Source organism: Glycine max, chromosome 6 (assembly GCF_000004515.6).
Source record: "Glycine max cultivar Williams 82 chromosome 6, Glycine_max_v4.0, whole genome shotgun sequence".
Classification (NCBI taxonomy): Eukaryota; Viridiplantae; Streptophyta; class Magnoliopsida; order Fabales; family Fabaceae; genus Glycine; species Glycine max.
In genome coordinates this window covers 8896491-8911370 of record NC_038242.2, presented here as the reverse complement: position 1 = coordinate 8911370, position 14880 = coordinate 8896491, and the positions used below count along the sequence as shown (strand labels likewise).

General features: G+C 33.7%; 2 protein-coding genes and 1 pseudogene across 4 annotated transcripts; 1 reads left to right on the top strand and 2 right to left on the bottom strand.

The window, feature by feature from the left end:
* Window positions 1-1436: 1436 nt before the first annotated feature.
* Window positions 1437-4715, bottom strand: LOC100816308 (uncharacterized). 3 transcript variants are annotated; one of them, XM_006581515.3, is made up of 7 exons: window positions 4534-4715; window positions 4019-4332; window positions 3805-3882; window positions 3442-3540; window positions 2665-2857; window positions 2059-2483; window positions 1437-1808 (listed from the first exon to the last, which is right to left on the bottom strand). In XM_006581515.3, the coding sequence occupies exons 2-7, from the start codon at window positions 4304-4306 to the stop codon at window positions 1581-1583; spliced, it is 1311 nt and encodes a 436-aa protein (XP_006581578.1). In that variant the 5' UTR covers window positions 4307-4332; window positions 4534-4715; the 3' UTR covers window positions 1437-1580. The 3 variants fall into 3 exon arrangements, with proteins under 3 accessions (XP_006581578.1, XP_003526615.1, XP_006581579.1); XM_003526567.5 differs by having other exon boundaries at window positions 4552-4715; XM_006581516.4 differs by having other exon boundaries at window positions 4564-4714.
* Window positions 4716-6412: 1697 nt separating this feature from the next.
* LOC100781765 (uncharacterized) lies at window positions 6413-10288 on the bottom strand (annotated as a pseudogene).
* A 1917-nt stretch (window positions 10289-12205) lies between these two features.
* Window positions 12206-13104, top strand: LOC100815773 (glycine-rich protein 2). Its single transcript, XM_003526566.5, has one exon. It carries the CDS (start codon window positions 12403-12405, stop codon window positions 12931-12933), a length of 531 nt encoding a protein of 176 aa, XP_003526614.1. The 5' UTR covers window positions 12206-12402; the 3' UTR covers window positions 12934-13104.
* The last annotated feature ends 1776 nt before the right edge of the window (window positions 13105-14880 follow it).

Here is a 14880-nt window from a genome sequence, read left to right as displayed (position 1 = left end):
AATTCTTGTTTGTAATGTCAATGGTTAACAAATTGTTATTTGCACCTGTATTCACTTAGAACATTATCATCATTGTGTAGCTTGTGAGTGTACAAATATGAATCATTTATTGTGTTTGTATTATGTACATTCCGTATGATAATCCAATCAAATTTGTTATATTTTTAAAAAAAATAGAATTTTGGACCAAAGACGAGGATGGGGTGGGGATATTCATAAAAATTAGTCCGGTTGGGGATTGGAGACGGGAATGATATTCAAAATCAGACATGGAAACGGAAAATATCAAACTTGTTTGGCTCGCTCCGTCATGTCTACTTGTCTTTAGGTTAAATGGATTTTTTTATGATCCTTAACTAGATTTTCTTTACGAGTAAAATGATATAAAAATAAATAAATATGATAATGAGAACCACAGATAAGTATCTTCGTAGACATGTCACTACCTTAATAAACAGGCAGTAGATGCTTAAACTATACGCGAATCCTCATTTATATACTCCGTTATTTTCAATAAACAAGTCAGCAAAAAAAATAAAATTCAATAAGCAAATAAATATGTATCTTCATACACACGTCGCTACCTGCTTAATAAACAGAGTGTTTATTTATTTTTAATCCGTTATGGATTTTATTCGTGGATATATGCTGGCATAGATATTTTTCTCATCCTAATAGCGTATAGAAATCAATTAACCTAACCTATTATGTAGCTAAAGAAACAAAACACTCCTTTTTAAGATGGGCAATATCATTACATTTATGGGACATTAATCAAAGCCTAACTCCAACTCAGAATGATTGGCACTTGCCGCAACTTATTGGTGGTGTGGCTTATCATCAAACTAAGTAATTAACAATTGGGTAGCCGAGAGGATTGTAGACGCCTACAATTTTTTCTCTCTCACAAGGGCTTTGCTAGTTATAACATGCTTGCTTTACTTTTCCACATTTTTTGTTTTGATTTCTCTGGTGACTTCTTTTGATGCCAAGCTAAAAGATCACTCAAAATAATAAGCGCACACTAAGTTTCTAACGCCCTTCTGTGTTGAGGCTTTGGTGAAAGGAACCATGTAATTTTGGACTCATAAAGCCAGAACACAATGACAAATGCACAAGTACAACCAACCTTCTGTCAGCTGGAATGGATTTTTTGAATGGCAGAAACGATTAAAAGAAGAAATTAGGAAAGTATATATACTAGTAAATTTTTAAACAGTTCGTAAGCACTTTCCCTTAAGCTGTATTCACTCCTATCAATACTATAACTTTGTGAATATTTAAGTTAAGTTGGAATTTCTTTCAGGATTTAAAAGTTCTCAAATTTCCTTTGTTAATTTTTCTACATAAAGACATGGTATCTATATTAGTAGGAAATGATGCATCAGTTCGAAACCTCCCTTCACACCCAATCCTAATATTGACAGATCTAACTATTATAAGTAGTAGATACTAGATACATTTCTCTACTTCTCTGGAAAAACAATTCGTTATCGTTAAAATCAGGAGGGAGGTTGTCCTGAAACAGCTATGTTTCAACCAATAAAGTGCCCAAAAAACATGATTGCCTTACTCAATTGCTATGTGTCAATATCTAACCCCTTTGTCCAAACAGGTATGCAGTATATCAAGATTCCTAAAGAGAATGACAAAAAAACTGTAATGATAGCATATGCATATGCTCTCATAGGGCGACTGCTTTCTCTCATCGCATTAAACTCTGCAGCGAATGTAGAGACAGTACTCAGACACCCCATCAGACCAAATTGTATTCCCGCTACAGCAGTATCACAATCCCTGGTGTTTACCTACATCAAACCAAGCAAGTAAAATAATGGTTATGATTGTACTAGCTTAGTGCATGTTTGGATTGAAGTTAGAAATGTTGTGTGCCTGTTTGAATGCAAATCTAACAGATAAAAATAAAATGAAAGCAAAAGTAAAGATCTTGATCCTTTGGTAAATTACTTTTGTCTCAAAAATACTTTTGAACTTGAAATCCAAACATGCACTTAGAGATTGGATAATGCAGTTAGGCATAGAAGGTGTGGAAATTACTGCATTCTTCACAGTGGAAAGTGCAGCCATAATACAAGCAGCTGATACATTGGCAATTAAGGTTCCAAATGGAATCCATTTAAACAACCCTGCCTTTCCCAATCCACGTCCGTTGAGCCTGGCTAAGAACCATCTAATCCACACACCTATAGGTCCAACCATGCAAGCAAACCATAACTGAGCAACATTGCCACCATTCTTGAACTCAGCCTTAACTAATGCACCACTGACACCCCATAATATGCCCAACGCAACCACGGATATCGCCATAACTATCAACTGACAGCGGTAGCTGTCTACTTTGCAGTTGATAAAGATCTTAGAGCCTTCTTTGCCTGAACTAATATTCAGCCTGTTGAGAAACCCCCTGAAACTCTTGGCAGTTTCAATCCCAAATATGATGGAATAGCCAACGAGAAATATACCTGAAGAATTGTAATTGTAAAACAAATTCATCTTATCAGTTGAGCCTTTTATGAGGAAATATAAGCATCAACTCATCTACTTGGGATAAATATGAAACAAAAATTAAAAAGTTCTTTGCATGAAACAATGAGCTTATGACTAGAAAACGCCCTTATTAAATCATCTAATCCTCCTATTTACCTACTAGAAAGCCAAGTGAAGCGAAGAGCCAATGCCCGGAAACACTGAGTTCTAGCATTTTTTGATTCCAACCACTGAAGGTTGTGAGGCTCCCTAAGTAACCAGTTGTTATTGCTACAGCTAGATGCTCTGACACATTAATTATGTCTCCTTTGAATACCACCCCAAACCATCCCATAAGAAATGAACCAATCTGGAACGGAATGTAATAAAATTGCATTAGTGTTATCTAAATCGTCTTCCTTGTGAATGAACTTCAAAATGGACTTAAGCTTCACTTTCATGTAACAGAAATTTGAAACTTCTGTCGATTTACTGTATTAAAGCAAGATTCAATTGCAAATGTGTTCTACAAATAAAGGACTCAAGTGTCAATTGACACCAAATTTAAAAAGTCAGACAGAATGACAGTACTATAGCAAGATTTAAAAAGAAATATTCAATTGTGTACACTATAGATTAAGGATTTAAGAAGTGCATAATACAAAGCACCTAATTTTCAGTCATGAGAAAAGGAATAACTACTTCAGGCTCAAAAGTCAAAACATTCCTATTTTGACAAACTCTAGTTTTAAATCCCAAACAAAAAATCTCTGTTGTTAGAAAAGAAATAGATATGAAGAATTTAACACCATTTTTCTTTTAAGCAAGTTACTACCATAATGTCAGAAAGTTATATTCCTAACCAAAAAATTCTGGATTTTTAGTCTTGTGAACGCAACACAATCTGTATGTAACCAAGACGCAGAAATAATGAAGATGGAAAAGGGGACAGACCATATTAGAAGGAAGATCAACATAAAGAATACTTTGGTCGCTTGTCACATGGGCAACCCCAGGGCCAAATAACTTCTGCAGCAAATATCTTGTGAAGACCTGCATAGTTATTTTGACAATTTATGTGTTAGATTCATGTGGATAACTGCATGTCCTAACATAACAATTGACAACATAAAATATATCATTGTGATAATCACAGAAGAAATTAGCCACAATCTCTCGATCATAAAAATAATTATGAATAAAAAAAAAACAGTAAATATCAATTATCCATTATGCGCCAACAGGGAAACATCGACACTGCACCAAAAGAATACTATGTGGTAATGCAATTCAAGGCAGAAGGTCAGAATATATTACCCCAAGAATTCCAAAAACTGCTAAAGGAATCATAAATGAAGCATAGTCCAGCAACACTGGCAAACGTTTATGAGGATCCTGAAAAACAAATAACAACGTGTAAAGCATCAAGATATGTAAACATTAGGATCAATGATCTATCCACAGACCATATGGTTAATGAAAAACCAAAAATCTCGGAAGATATGAAAATCAAATGTGGAAGAGAGCTCACATGTTTGGTGTCTTCAGATGTGAGTGCAGGAGGCAAAGGCCTAACAGAGTTGGGATGCAATCTGTGTTCCTCTGAATTGGAAACAACAACAGCTTCATTTTCTGACCTGTTGTCAAAAGACAAGCGGAAGCTGCAGCTTCGAATAGTAACACGATCTCCAATGTCTCCAGCCTCTGAAACACTCTCACATTCAGCATCATCATCATTGTCTGTATGATGGCTTATGTGACTTGATATGCTCAATGAACGCCTTCTGATGGAAGAACCCCCACTGTTTATTTTCTCCATGTGAACAATAACACAACCACCTTAAACTGAGTTGAAAACAAATAAAATTAGTACAAAAAACATGACTACTGAAACAATTTGCTACTTAGCCCATTTTATTATGTTTAGGGTTTTTAATAACAATTAGTACTATTATAATTCGCATCCCAATACAACAATACTGTACATGAAATAGCACATGAAAAATAAAAAATTTCCACCCCTAACATCAAGAAAATGAAACGAACACGTTATATATTTAATACAGGATGATGCACATGAATAGAAGGCAGTTTTCCCACACAAGCGATGACTTATGGATTACGAGGATATACGTAAGGAAAAAACCACCCCCAAGAAAAAGAGATACTATAAATAATCCAGAGATACGAATTCAATGGTTGTGAATTTTTGTCATCTTTTGTTTTTAGGATTTGGATTTTAAGTTACCTTTGAGTATACGCAGCAGGAAATTTAATGGGCTATTGAATTACAGTACCTAAACTGGACAAATTAAAAATGACATAATATTAATTTTACGAAAAAAAAAAAACTCAAAAAAGGCATAATGTGTCAAACCAAGGAGATTCATACGTAAGGTGTCGTTTCACATGAAATAGATTCCTCTCACTCGTCCAATTCTTTTTTTTTTCTTTTTAAAAGATTTCATTTTTTTATCATTAAACTGTTAGCACGAATAAAGTAGATAAAGTATCCAAAAAGTTTTCACTTTTTAAAAGATTTCACTTTTTTTATCAATGATAATCGTGTTGTGCTCGGACAGTTTTATTATTTATATGGAAGTTTAAAATTGAAAAAATATAAATAAAGTAGATATTTTTAAAAGATGTTCATATTAATTTTAAGGAAAATAAACTATCCAAAAAATTTTCAAAAGGATGTGATCATCGTTAAGGTCCTTTAAGTTATTAAGATCTAATATTTTAAAAGCATATGATAGATTTCAAATTAAAATCTTAAATTATTTTATATTTATTTTACAGCGTTACTTAAACTTGAAAATGTTTAAGATCCTTTTTATTTTTTATTTTAGATTTCATTTTAAAATGTTAGATAATTTTTAACGTGGACTTTATTTTAAATATTTCATTTAAATATTTGTTAAATTAAATATAATTAATTAATATCCTTCCTTCTTCTCCCCCCAACACGTTCTCCTTTTCTCCTTCCTGTTTGTTCTTCTTCTTTCTTCTCGACCCACCCACTTCTCCCTTCCCCTCTGCCGCGACCTCCCACCCCCCCTCCCTTTTGGACCTCCGCACGACCCCCCTCCTCAATTTTTGGTTTTTTTTTTTGGTTTGTTTTCCTTTCTTCTTCTTCATCTCCTTCTGTTGAACAGTTCTTCCTCCCACGTTTTGCTAGGGTGAGAGAGTAATTTTTATTTTTTTATCAATATGCATATCTTCAGGGATTTCAGGAATCCTGTAGAAGGTCTCACTTTCCATGCTAAAGATCTTGGTTCATCCTTTATTGGAAGATTTATTGGAGACCACGTCTTGAGCTTAAGATCTGTGATTAAAGATGTTCTAAGTTTGTTATGAAACTTGATAGATTAATATAATAAAATCAATATTTATCTTGCTTAAATCCAACTTCTTTATTCATAAAAGTTAGTAAACAAATAAAATCAAATTAAGAAAAACTTAAGACAACATTGCCATGCATGTATCCTAATCAAGAACCTGTTTTCCTGTGGAGTAATATATTTGCTTTTTCCTACAGCAGGTCATACACGTCAAAATACATACGTAGTTATAAATTTATCATTTCCCTGTGAAATATTTCTTTTTGGATTCTGCGAGATTTTTCTTAAATAAACATTTTGGCATCACCTCACAGGCTCACGTAATTTCCCTTTCCCTTACGGAAGGTGCCAACTGGAAGATTCCCTAATCTGAGCCGTGAACTGCTTCCTCAATATTTTAATATCCTTTAATAAACTGAAATTTATCAAAACTCACAAGATGATACTAGTCATTCTCTCTATTTAAGGGTGTGATTTTTAATGAATTTCAATTAGTCATGACGAGTGAGTAAGAAATAATGTATTTCTAGCCCCAGTTGGACAGTCAAACCTCCAAAAAGGCATGTAATTTCGATGCCCACTCACATTCTCCAAACAGGGATGCAGTATATCAAGATCCCAAATGAGAATGAAATGCATATTGTAATCATAGCATATAAGGCATATGCTCTCCAAGGATGCTTGCTTCCTCTCATTGCATTGAACTCTGCAGCAAAAGTAGAGACAGTGCTCAAATTGCCCAACAGACCAAACTGAATTCCTGTTGCATTAGTATCACAATTTTTTATGTTCATCTGCAGTATATAATACTAATCACACAACTTGCGAAATTATGATTCACATTTACAGAAATTTGATGGGACATAAGATCCTATTTTTCAAAAAAATAAAAATATGAGTAGCAAAGATAGAGAAAAATTTCAAGGGAAAAAAAAATCAGAGGCTAAGAATAAAATATGACTAGAAAGTTTTACAAAAATAAAATAGTAGTTAGAGGACAAGGAAACAAATATAAGGAGATAAATAACAGTGAGATTATCAAATGAAATCAAGTTGGCATTCTCTGGCAGTAAAGTTGTAAAGAAAATCTAATCTGCCATAAAGTATCTTTCTCCTAAACAGGCTAAGCTAATTCTGATTCTACTGGCTTTGAGCTGAGTCAATGCAGCTTGACATCAAATTTACCAAACTAGGTTGCTTTTACAAATTATTTTCCAAAAAGGGTTGGTTTTGAAACATATTCGTGAGGAGGCAGCTCCTTCTCTCCTATCCTCTCCCCCTTATAACACACACTCAACACTCACTGCATTTCAAAATTATTGTCTTTGCCTCTGTCATTTTTGTGGTGATGGTGGCGAACTGGTGTGGTTCCGCGTGGTTGCGAAACGCTTCTAGGTCATATATATTTCTTGTAACATATTGATATAGATATGTGTATTATAAGAGTATGGATTTATATTAAAATAAATCTCTGTTAATATTTGTGTTAAAAGTAGCTTCAAATAAATAAATTATTTAATTATCCTCATTTTATTAGAATAGGTAATATTTCTGTTAAAAGTAGGTTTGCATGTTGTTTGGATTAATACATCTCTTTCTGCACTACTCGACCAATTTTTGTGTGGATTAATATTTTATACACTTTTCAATTTGAATAGTATGCATAAAGAAAAAGTGGATAATATTTGGATTTTTTAGGGTAAGATTTTGATAATTTTTTAGTATTGCTTTTATGTCCTTATCTTAATTTTGTTTTGATGCGAAGATGATTGTATTAAATCAAGAAGTTTCTTTTTCATTATTTATTTTAATTTTTGAATAAACAATATGTTTTGAACTCATGTCATGGATACGGTAGTTGCTTTGTCAGGTAAAACTTTTGTTTTTCTAATATATTAAGCTTTTTCTACTCGACCAGGCTGTTTCGCCACTGCTGCACTACACGCCTAGCCTGGCCTCTCCACGTCATTGTTGACTGGCCGAACTTCATGCCATTTCGCAACTGCAAATGGCAAAATCCTTTTCACGTGTTGCGTTCATGCACGTTTCGCCAGCATGCATGACGAGTTACATTTAAAAAGGGATCTAAAACTAACCCAGGGGTCAATTTGCCTAAGGAGTGTGTATAACAGAACATACTTAAAAAAAGATTGAATGCCTAAATTGGTCCCTGAAAAGAAAAACTAAAAACACTTTGATTCAAGAAAATTAACCATTGTAGTTCTTTTTAGTGTTTCCATTCAATGGATGAAAAAATTAAATTACCTTACAAATGTAATTTTGAAGGACTACTTACTGATTTCTTTACAATGGCAAGTGCAGCCACAACCCAAGCAGCGGAAACATTGGCAATTAGGTGCTAAGAACCACCTAATCCAACACACCTCCCAACTATACAAGCAAGCCACAGCCAAGCTGCATTACCACCCTGTTTGAACTCAACCTTTTCCAATGCACCGGCAACACCCCATAACAAACCTAATATCACCACGTAAACTATGGTAACTACCAAATGGCGTAGGTATCTGTCTACCTTCCAGTTGACCTTAGATAAAAGTGCCTCTTCCAGGCCTCATGTTTAGCCAGCTGAGAAACCATTTGAAACCCTTGGCTGTCTCTACCCCAAAGGTGATCGAAGAACCGACAAGAAGCAAGCCTACAAAGTTTGAGTTGTTAACAAACACTTGTTAACAAAAAAATAACGTTCAAATTACTAGGATAAAAAACCAAAATGGGTAAAGGGTCTGAAACTCTGAAGTAGACAGCTACTATACCACTAAATCACCTATTAAAATGTACCATATTACCTATTAAAAAGCCGAGCACAAACAAGAGCCATTGTCTAGTAGCAATTAATGAGTTCAACCATTTTCTGATTCCAACCACTGAACGTTGTTAGGCTCCCTAAGTATCCAGTTGTTAGTCCAATGGCTAGATGCTCAGATACACGGGATATGTCTGCTTTAAATACAACACCTAACCATCCCATAAAAAAGGAGCCAACCTGGAAAAGTGTACAAAATTTTAATGACCACACAATGAAAATCAGCTTCCTAATTGATGAACTTCTATAAAAATTGCATTTGACAACCATGTTAAAGCTTCTATAATGATTGATGATTGGAAAATTAGCAACTGTAACTCAAGTAATTGTACAGTTTTATGTCATCGGAAAATATAAAGGGATTGTAACATTGCATTATCTAAGTCTCAAATTGTATCTACTAAATCTTTAAAGTCAAGTCAAGTAACATGCAGATCAAGGAATTAAAGAGTGTGCGGTAGAGCTAAAACGTGCCTAAAACAAGCTACTGTTACGCTGTGAAAGAATAAAAATGCATTTGCTCTTAAAAATGCAAATACATGGATTCTGCATTAACTCCCAGATAAATTCCTCTATGGTGTCAATCAATTAAGGAAACCAAATGCCTGTGTCAGCAAAATAATTAACTTTAACTTCTAGAATAAAGGACAAAGAAACAAAGATACAGCACAAATCACAATAGGAGTTTTTAATAGTACTAGAGAAATCTCACTAATTAGAACTGCATCAGTAAGTAATCACATGAATGCTTCAGGCTCAAACCTTGTATACAAGGTCCCATTTTAATCTTAGGAATTAAGATGAAGAATTTAAAATACCCCGTGTCTCTAATACTAATGGTTCAAGAATATTGTCTCTATTCTCCAATAATGTCAAATGTTAACATAGTAATGCCAATAAAGATTTTTAACCAACCAACAATTCCACTTTTGGTCCTTACTAGTTCAATGATTCATAACGATACAGTCATCATAAAATTCATATTCTGAAATCCACATTCCACCTCAGCTTGATTACTATCGTGGTTATTTTTCTTCTATCTTCTCCTTTGGCAAAATCTGATTAAGTTTGGCTTTTGAATTCATTTTTCCATCGCTAAAATGTAATAATCTATAGACTCAAAAGTCCAGGCTTGCATCTGATAATCTGTGCATGCAATTATGCAAAAGGGGAAGGAAGAGGCAGACCATATTAGAAGGAAAATCGAGGTAAAGAATATTCTGATCACTAGTCACATCAGCAACACCTGGTCCAAATAACTTTTGCAGCAAGTATCCTTTTAAGACCTGCATATTTATCATGGTAGTTGATGCATTAGTTTTTTTTTTTATCAGCAAATGTTAGCTTTGTTTTGTTAGCAGAGGAGATCGAACTCATGATCTTTTCCCTCTTTCCTTCTCCTTTTAGTCATTCAACCTATCTTATATCTCTCAGTTGATGCATTAGTATCATGATAATAACTGCATGTTCCATGATGAGTTGATAAAAAAAAATATAATGTTAAAAACTTAGCTGAATGGCACATAGATTGTACTTGCTCAAACAATCTATGTTGTCATCCATCGAGAACATAACTTATAGCAACATTTAATTTGTTCTGTTTGCTATCGATTAAAATGGAAAAGTTAAAGGTTATTAGCATATTACTCCAACAATGACAAACACAGCCAAATCAGAGACACAAAACGTAGTCCAGTAGCTTGGGTAACTTCTTGGCTTTCTTGCCATGTTCCTGCAGCTAGAGACAAAATAACTGTGTGATTTAACCATTAGGAACTTTAAAAAATTGAACTAATTAAGCTTAAATGTATCATCAACAAAAAGAAAACCAAAACAAAAAGTTGGAAAATGAACCCACTTGTTTTATGTCTCCAGTAGGAACTTTTCTATCAGTGAAAACGGGGGTTGGAAACTTTTCTAATGGATTTACAGGGTATATATAATTCAATGTTGATGGATGTTACTGCAATTCATGGTCCCTTGAAATGTAAACATCTTCATTTTTCGGTGTGCTATCTAAGGATAACCGAAGGCCATCACCTTCACTGTGCCTTGTGCCAAGAAGAGTTCTATCCCCAATATCTCCAGCCTCAGAAACACACTCACTCTCAGCATCACCATCTATCTTTTGACTCATCCGTTCCATGAACCCAGAGAACTTGTTTCATTCTGAAATAACTGCAAATTTGTTATTCAAACAAAAAGTAAAAACAAGTGTAATCCTACCATATGAGTGATAAATTCAATATCCAAAACATCTACTATGAAAGTGAACTAGTTCGTCAAGTCACTGATAAAGTTCCAATTTAAAAAAATCAGTACAGTAACCCAATTGAAATTAGCTTCACATTTGAGCTCGCTTGAGATTTGAGATATTATTCATAAAAAAAATTAAAAAAAATCAAGCAATATGAAATTACCAAATATTTTAGCTAATGAAAACTTTAAATATAACGATTCTAAATGTGTCAACTTAACAAACACTGAAACCTACAAAGTATACGCAGAATTCATAAATAGCAGTGATGTGACTCTTTTGATGTAGATTCCGTATCTAGATATTATATTGGGCATCTAATTTTGTTGACCTAAAAATAATATTGGGCATCTAATTTATTTCTTTTTCCGTTTATATTGGGCATCTAATTAATCTGGGTCGAATTGCATAAAATTGTCACAATAAACTTTCCTTGTCGAGTTGTAACCTAGGTGCATTTTCAAGTGATACCGTACGAGTCTTCAGCAGTGCTCAGTGCCTTACAAAAAGTGAAAACAATAAAAAATGAGAATTTGTCACACACACTTGAGATGTTTCCGTGGTAATTCAGTAAGAACAAGTCATTAAAAAGATATTCACAGAATGCATGTTGGGGGTATTTTCTAACAAAATCCATCACATAGCAATTACAATATTACACGATAATTAGGAGACACGAGAGTAGTTAGCCATGGTCAGCAATCATATATAGTTGTGCATAAAATCACCTGAAAAAAGAAATCAATAGCCAAGCCTTCCTCTGTATGTTCACACTCTCAAGGACGGTGATTACCGTGAAGAGAGGAGAGGGCACCTAACCATAGAATATACTAGGATTAATAGTAAATCTTACTATTCAATTTTTATTATTTTTCAAATTTTATCACCTAAATTTTATTTTTGTAAATTTTATCACTTAAATTTTTAATTTTCACATTTTACCATTATTGATAAAATTAAAGATGATTATTACTTTTAATATCTATTGTAATTATAATTGATGAAGAAGAGTGATTTTTTATATTAGTTATAACTATAATCCATATAGAAAGTTATTTTTTTCCATCAATTATAATTAGAAACAATGTATAAAAATTTAGAAAAGTGATTTTTTATATTATTTTGTTAATAATGTGATGATAAAATATATAAAAATTAAGAATTTAAATAGTAAAATTTGTGAAATGTTAAAAATTAAATAATAAAATTCCTAAAAAAAAGACTTAAATAATAAAATGATGAAAAAGAGAGACAATAGTTGTTGAGGTGGCAAGATGTGTGTTTGGATAAAGCAAGGGGCATGAAAGGAGGAGGATAACAAAGAGAGCAATTAGCAACCAGGGATGAGGGTGGGTCCCGCCAACTAATACAATATAACATCAGCGGTACCTCAACAATTGGGAATGGACGAATCACGCCTCAATTCAGCGTAAGCTTTCCCAAACCCAAATAAGAATCTTCCAGAAACTTCTTTTCTTTCAGGAGCCACCATGGCCGAGACTCGGAGATCCACGGGCACCGTTAAGTGGTTCAACGCGCACAAAGGTTTCGGATTCATAACTCCCCAAGATGGAACCGATGATCTCTTCGTGCACTTCACTTCCATCCGATCCGACGGCTACCGTTCTTTGTCCGACGGTCAGTCCGTTGAGTTTCTCCTCGATTACGGCGACGACGGCCGCACCATGGCCGTCGACGTCACCTCAGCCGTTAGATCTCGTCTTCCCGGAGGATTTCGCGGCGGCGGCGGTGGGAGGGGCAGAGGAGGAGGACGCTACGGGGGCGGGGAAGGCCGTGGCAGAGGGTTCGGTCGGAGAGGAGGAGGCCCTGAGTGTTATAACTGTGGAAGAATAGGTCACTTGGCAAGGGATTGTTACCATGGACAGGGTGGTGGTGGTGGTGATGATGGTAGGAATCGGAGACGCGGCGGTGGTGGTGGAGGAGGAGGAGGGTGTTTTAACTGTGGGGAGGAAGGGCATTTTGCGAGGGAATGTCCGAATGTTGGAAAAGGAAATGAGTGAGAATGTGTTATGGTTTCTTCTATTGAATTGAGTCTGTTACTGTTAGTTGGGGTTGGTTAAATGGATTCTGTTATTTTTGTTTCTAGCCATTGGCATTTCCTTCCTTCCTTCCAAATATGTTTTTCCAGGGCTTTGCTAATTGTTTTATCTAATGCGCTTCTTTTCAACAAAGTGTGATTCATTATGCTTGTTCCTCCTCTTGAATATGAAGATTGAAGCGCAACGGACGGCTTAATTAATGCTTGATTTAATCAATTTACTAATTCGCCTAAACGCTGTATTAATCCTTCAAAATATCTGTATCTGCCTGGCCATCCTGCTATTGGGATTCTGCTTCTCACATCTGTGGTTTTATATGTTTTGTCTATATCTTTAAACCCTTTTTTTTTCAAAGAAAAATTGTACCTTTATGTTGATATAATCATGTAAGTGTTAAATTCATATTTTAAACTTCGAAGAAACTGCGTTTTAATGGTTATATGATTAGATATGCAAGATTGATACGGTTTATTTCTCCCAATACATCTACTACTATAGAAGAGTCTATAATAATTGATTGAATGAAAGAAGTTGAACTTTCCTATATAATTCATGCAAATATTGTGAGGCTAGATCTTATCTGCTTTGATAATTAAGCAGCGGGGCATTTGCGCAGTGGTCCTACCCCTGAAAGATATGATAAGTAAATCTAGTCTATTCTGTCCTCTAGTTTTCTGTGTGGATAATATGTTGTCATTTCTGATCTTTATTCATGAACATAATAAATGTTGTGGGTGGTTTTTTTTTTTCCCTTATTGGTTCATTTAATTTAAGGTATTGTTTTTTAATTATTTTTTAATGTTTTAAAAGAAGTGTCAGGGATTTTCAAAACTAAAATACTGTGAAAAGTTGTGAATAAATACAGTCTCAATTTTGGGTTTTTCGCTTCAGCACACCGGAAAAGAAAAACAAGGTTGCAAAAACTAAAACTTTAATATTACAGTGACTTAGAACCATAGTCATACCTTTTAAGTTTTTATTAAAGGGTTTGGTTAAATATTTACCTTACAGCAATGATTAAAAAAAAATTAAAAAAGTATTTATTATAAAATTATAAGAAAACGTAAAAAATAAATAAACAAAACAATTATACACATCACAATGAAAAATTTCTCTTTCAGTTTTTTAATGAATATCCTATGTTACTATTCATTTTTAGTAAGGATATTATTTAATGGTCGGATCAGTTGCTAGTAATCATGACAGATATATGCTTTATCTCTTGTTGTGTGTTTATGAAATTTTTTTAGCATCATTGTTAAAAGAAGCTGATATCTTGTCCCATTTCATACATTCTGTCTAGCTGGGCTCCGGATGGTTGCACCAAAGCATCGTCCGAACAGCACGAGGCACCCAGCAGTTTTTTTTAATATAAAAAATATCCTTATGGGTTTTTTTTTTGTTACAAATAGCATATTAATTTTTTATTTCAGCGTCTTTTTTTTTTCCTCGAAAAACCGCATTTCCTTAGTGTAACTTGCTTTCGTTAGCATCCTTTTATGAGTGTTTTTTATCGTTGGTGGTGCATGTACGTTATTTACGAATATACGATGAAATTTAATTGTTTTTTATCGCCGAAAAAGAAAAGATGCGTATTAAAAAAATTCAAAACATATGGATTAACAATCCTTATGAACCATACGGATTGTCAATTCGTATATTTTTGAATTTTTTTTAAAATTATGATTTTCTTATACATTATTTTATTTACAAAATTTGATAATTAAACAAATTTGATATTTAACTGAATGTTGTATTTAGATGTTTATTACAATAATTAATAGTTAAATAAATTTGATATTTAATTGAATGATGTATTTGACTGTTTATTACAATGATTAAAAATTAAACAAATATGATATTTAATTGAATGATGTATTTAGATGTTTATTACAACAATTGATAATT

Bases quoted from the DNA above. Each gene is read 5' to 3' on its own strand.
- LOC100816308 (XM_006581515.3), bottom strand. From the start codon at position 4,306: ATGGAGAAAATAAACAGTGGGGGTTCTTCCATCAGAAGGCGTTCATTG. The intron at 3,883-4,018 runs GTGAGCTCTCTT...TTTGTTTTTCAG, and splicing joins CATCTGAAGACACCAAACAT to GATCCTCATAAACGTTTGCC. The intron at 2,858-3,441 runs GTCTGTCCCCTT...ATTCCGTTCCAG, and splicing joins TTGATCTTCCTTCTAATATG to ATTGGTTCATTTCTTATGGG.
- LOC100815773 (XM_003526566.5), top strand. From the start codon at position 12,403: ATGGCCGAGACTCGGAGATCCACGGGCACCGTTAAGTGGTTCAACGCG.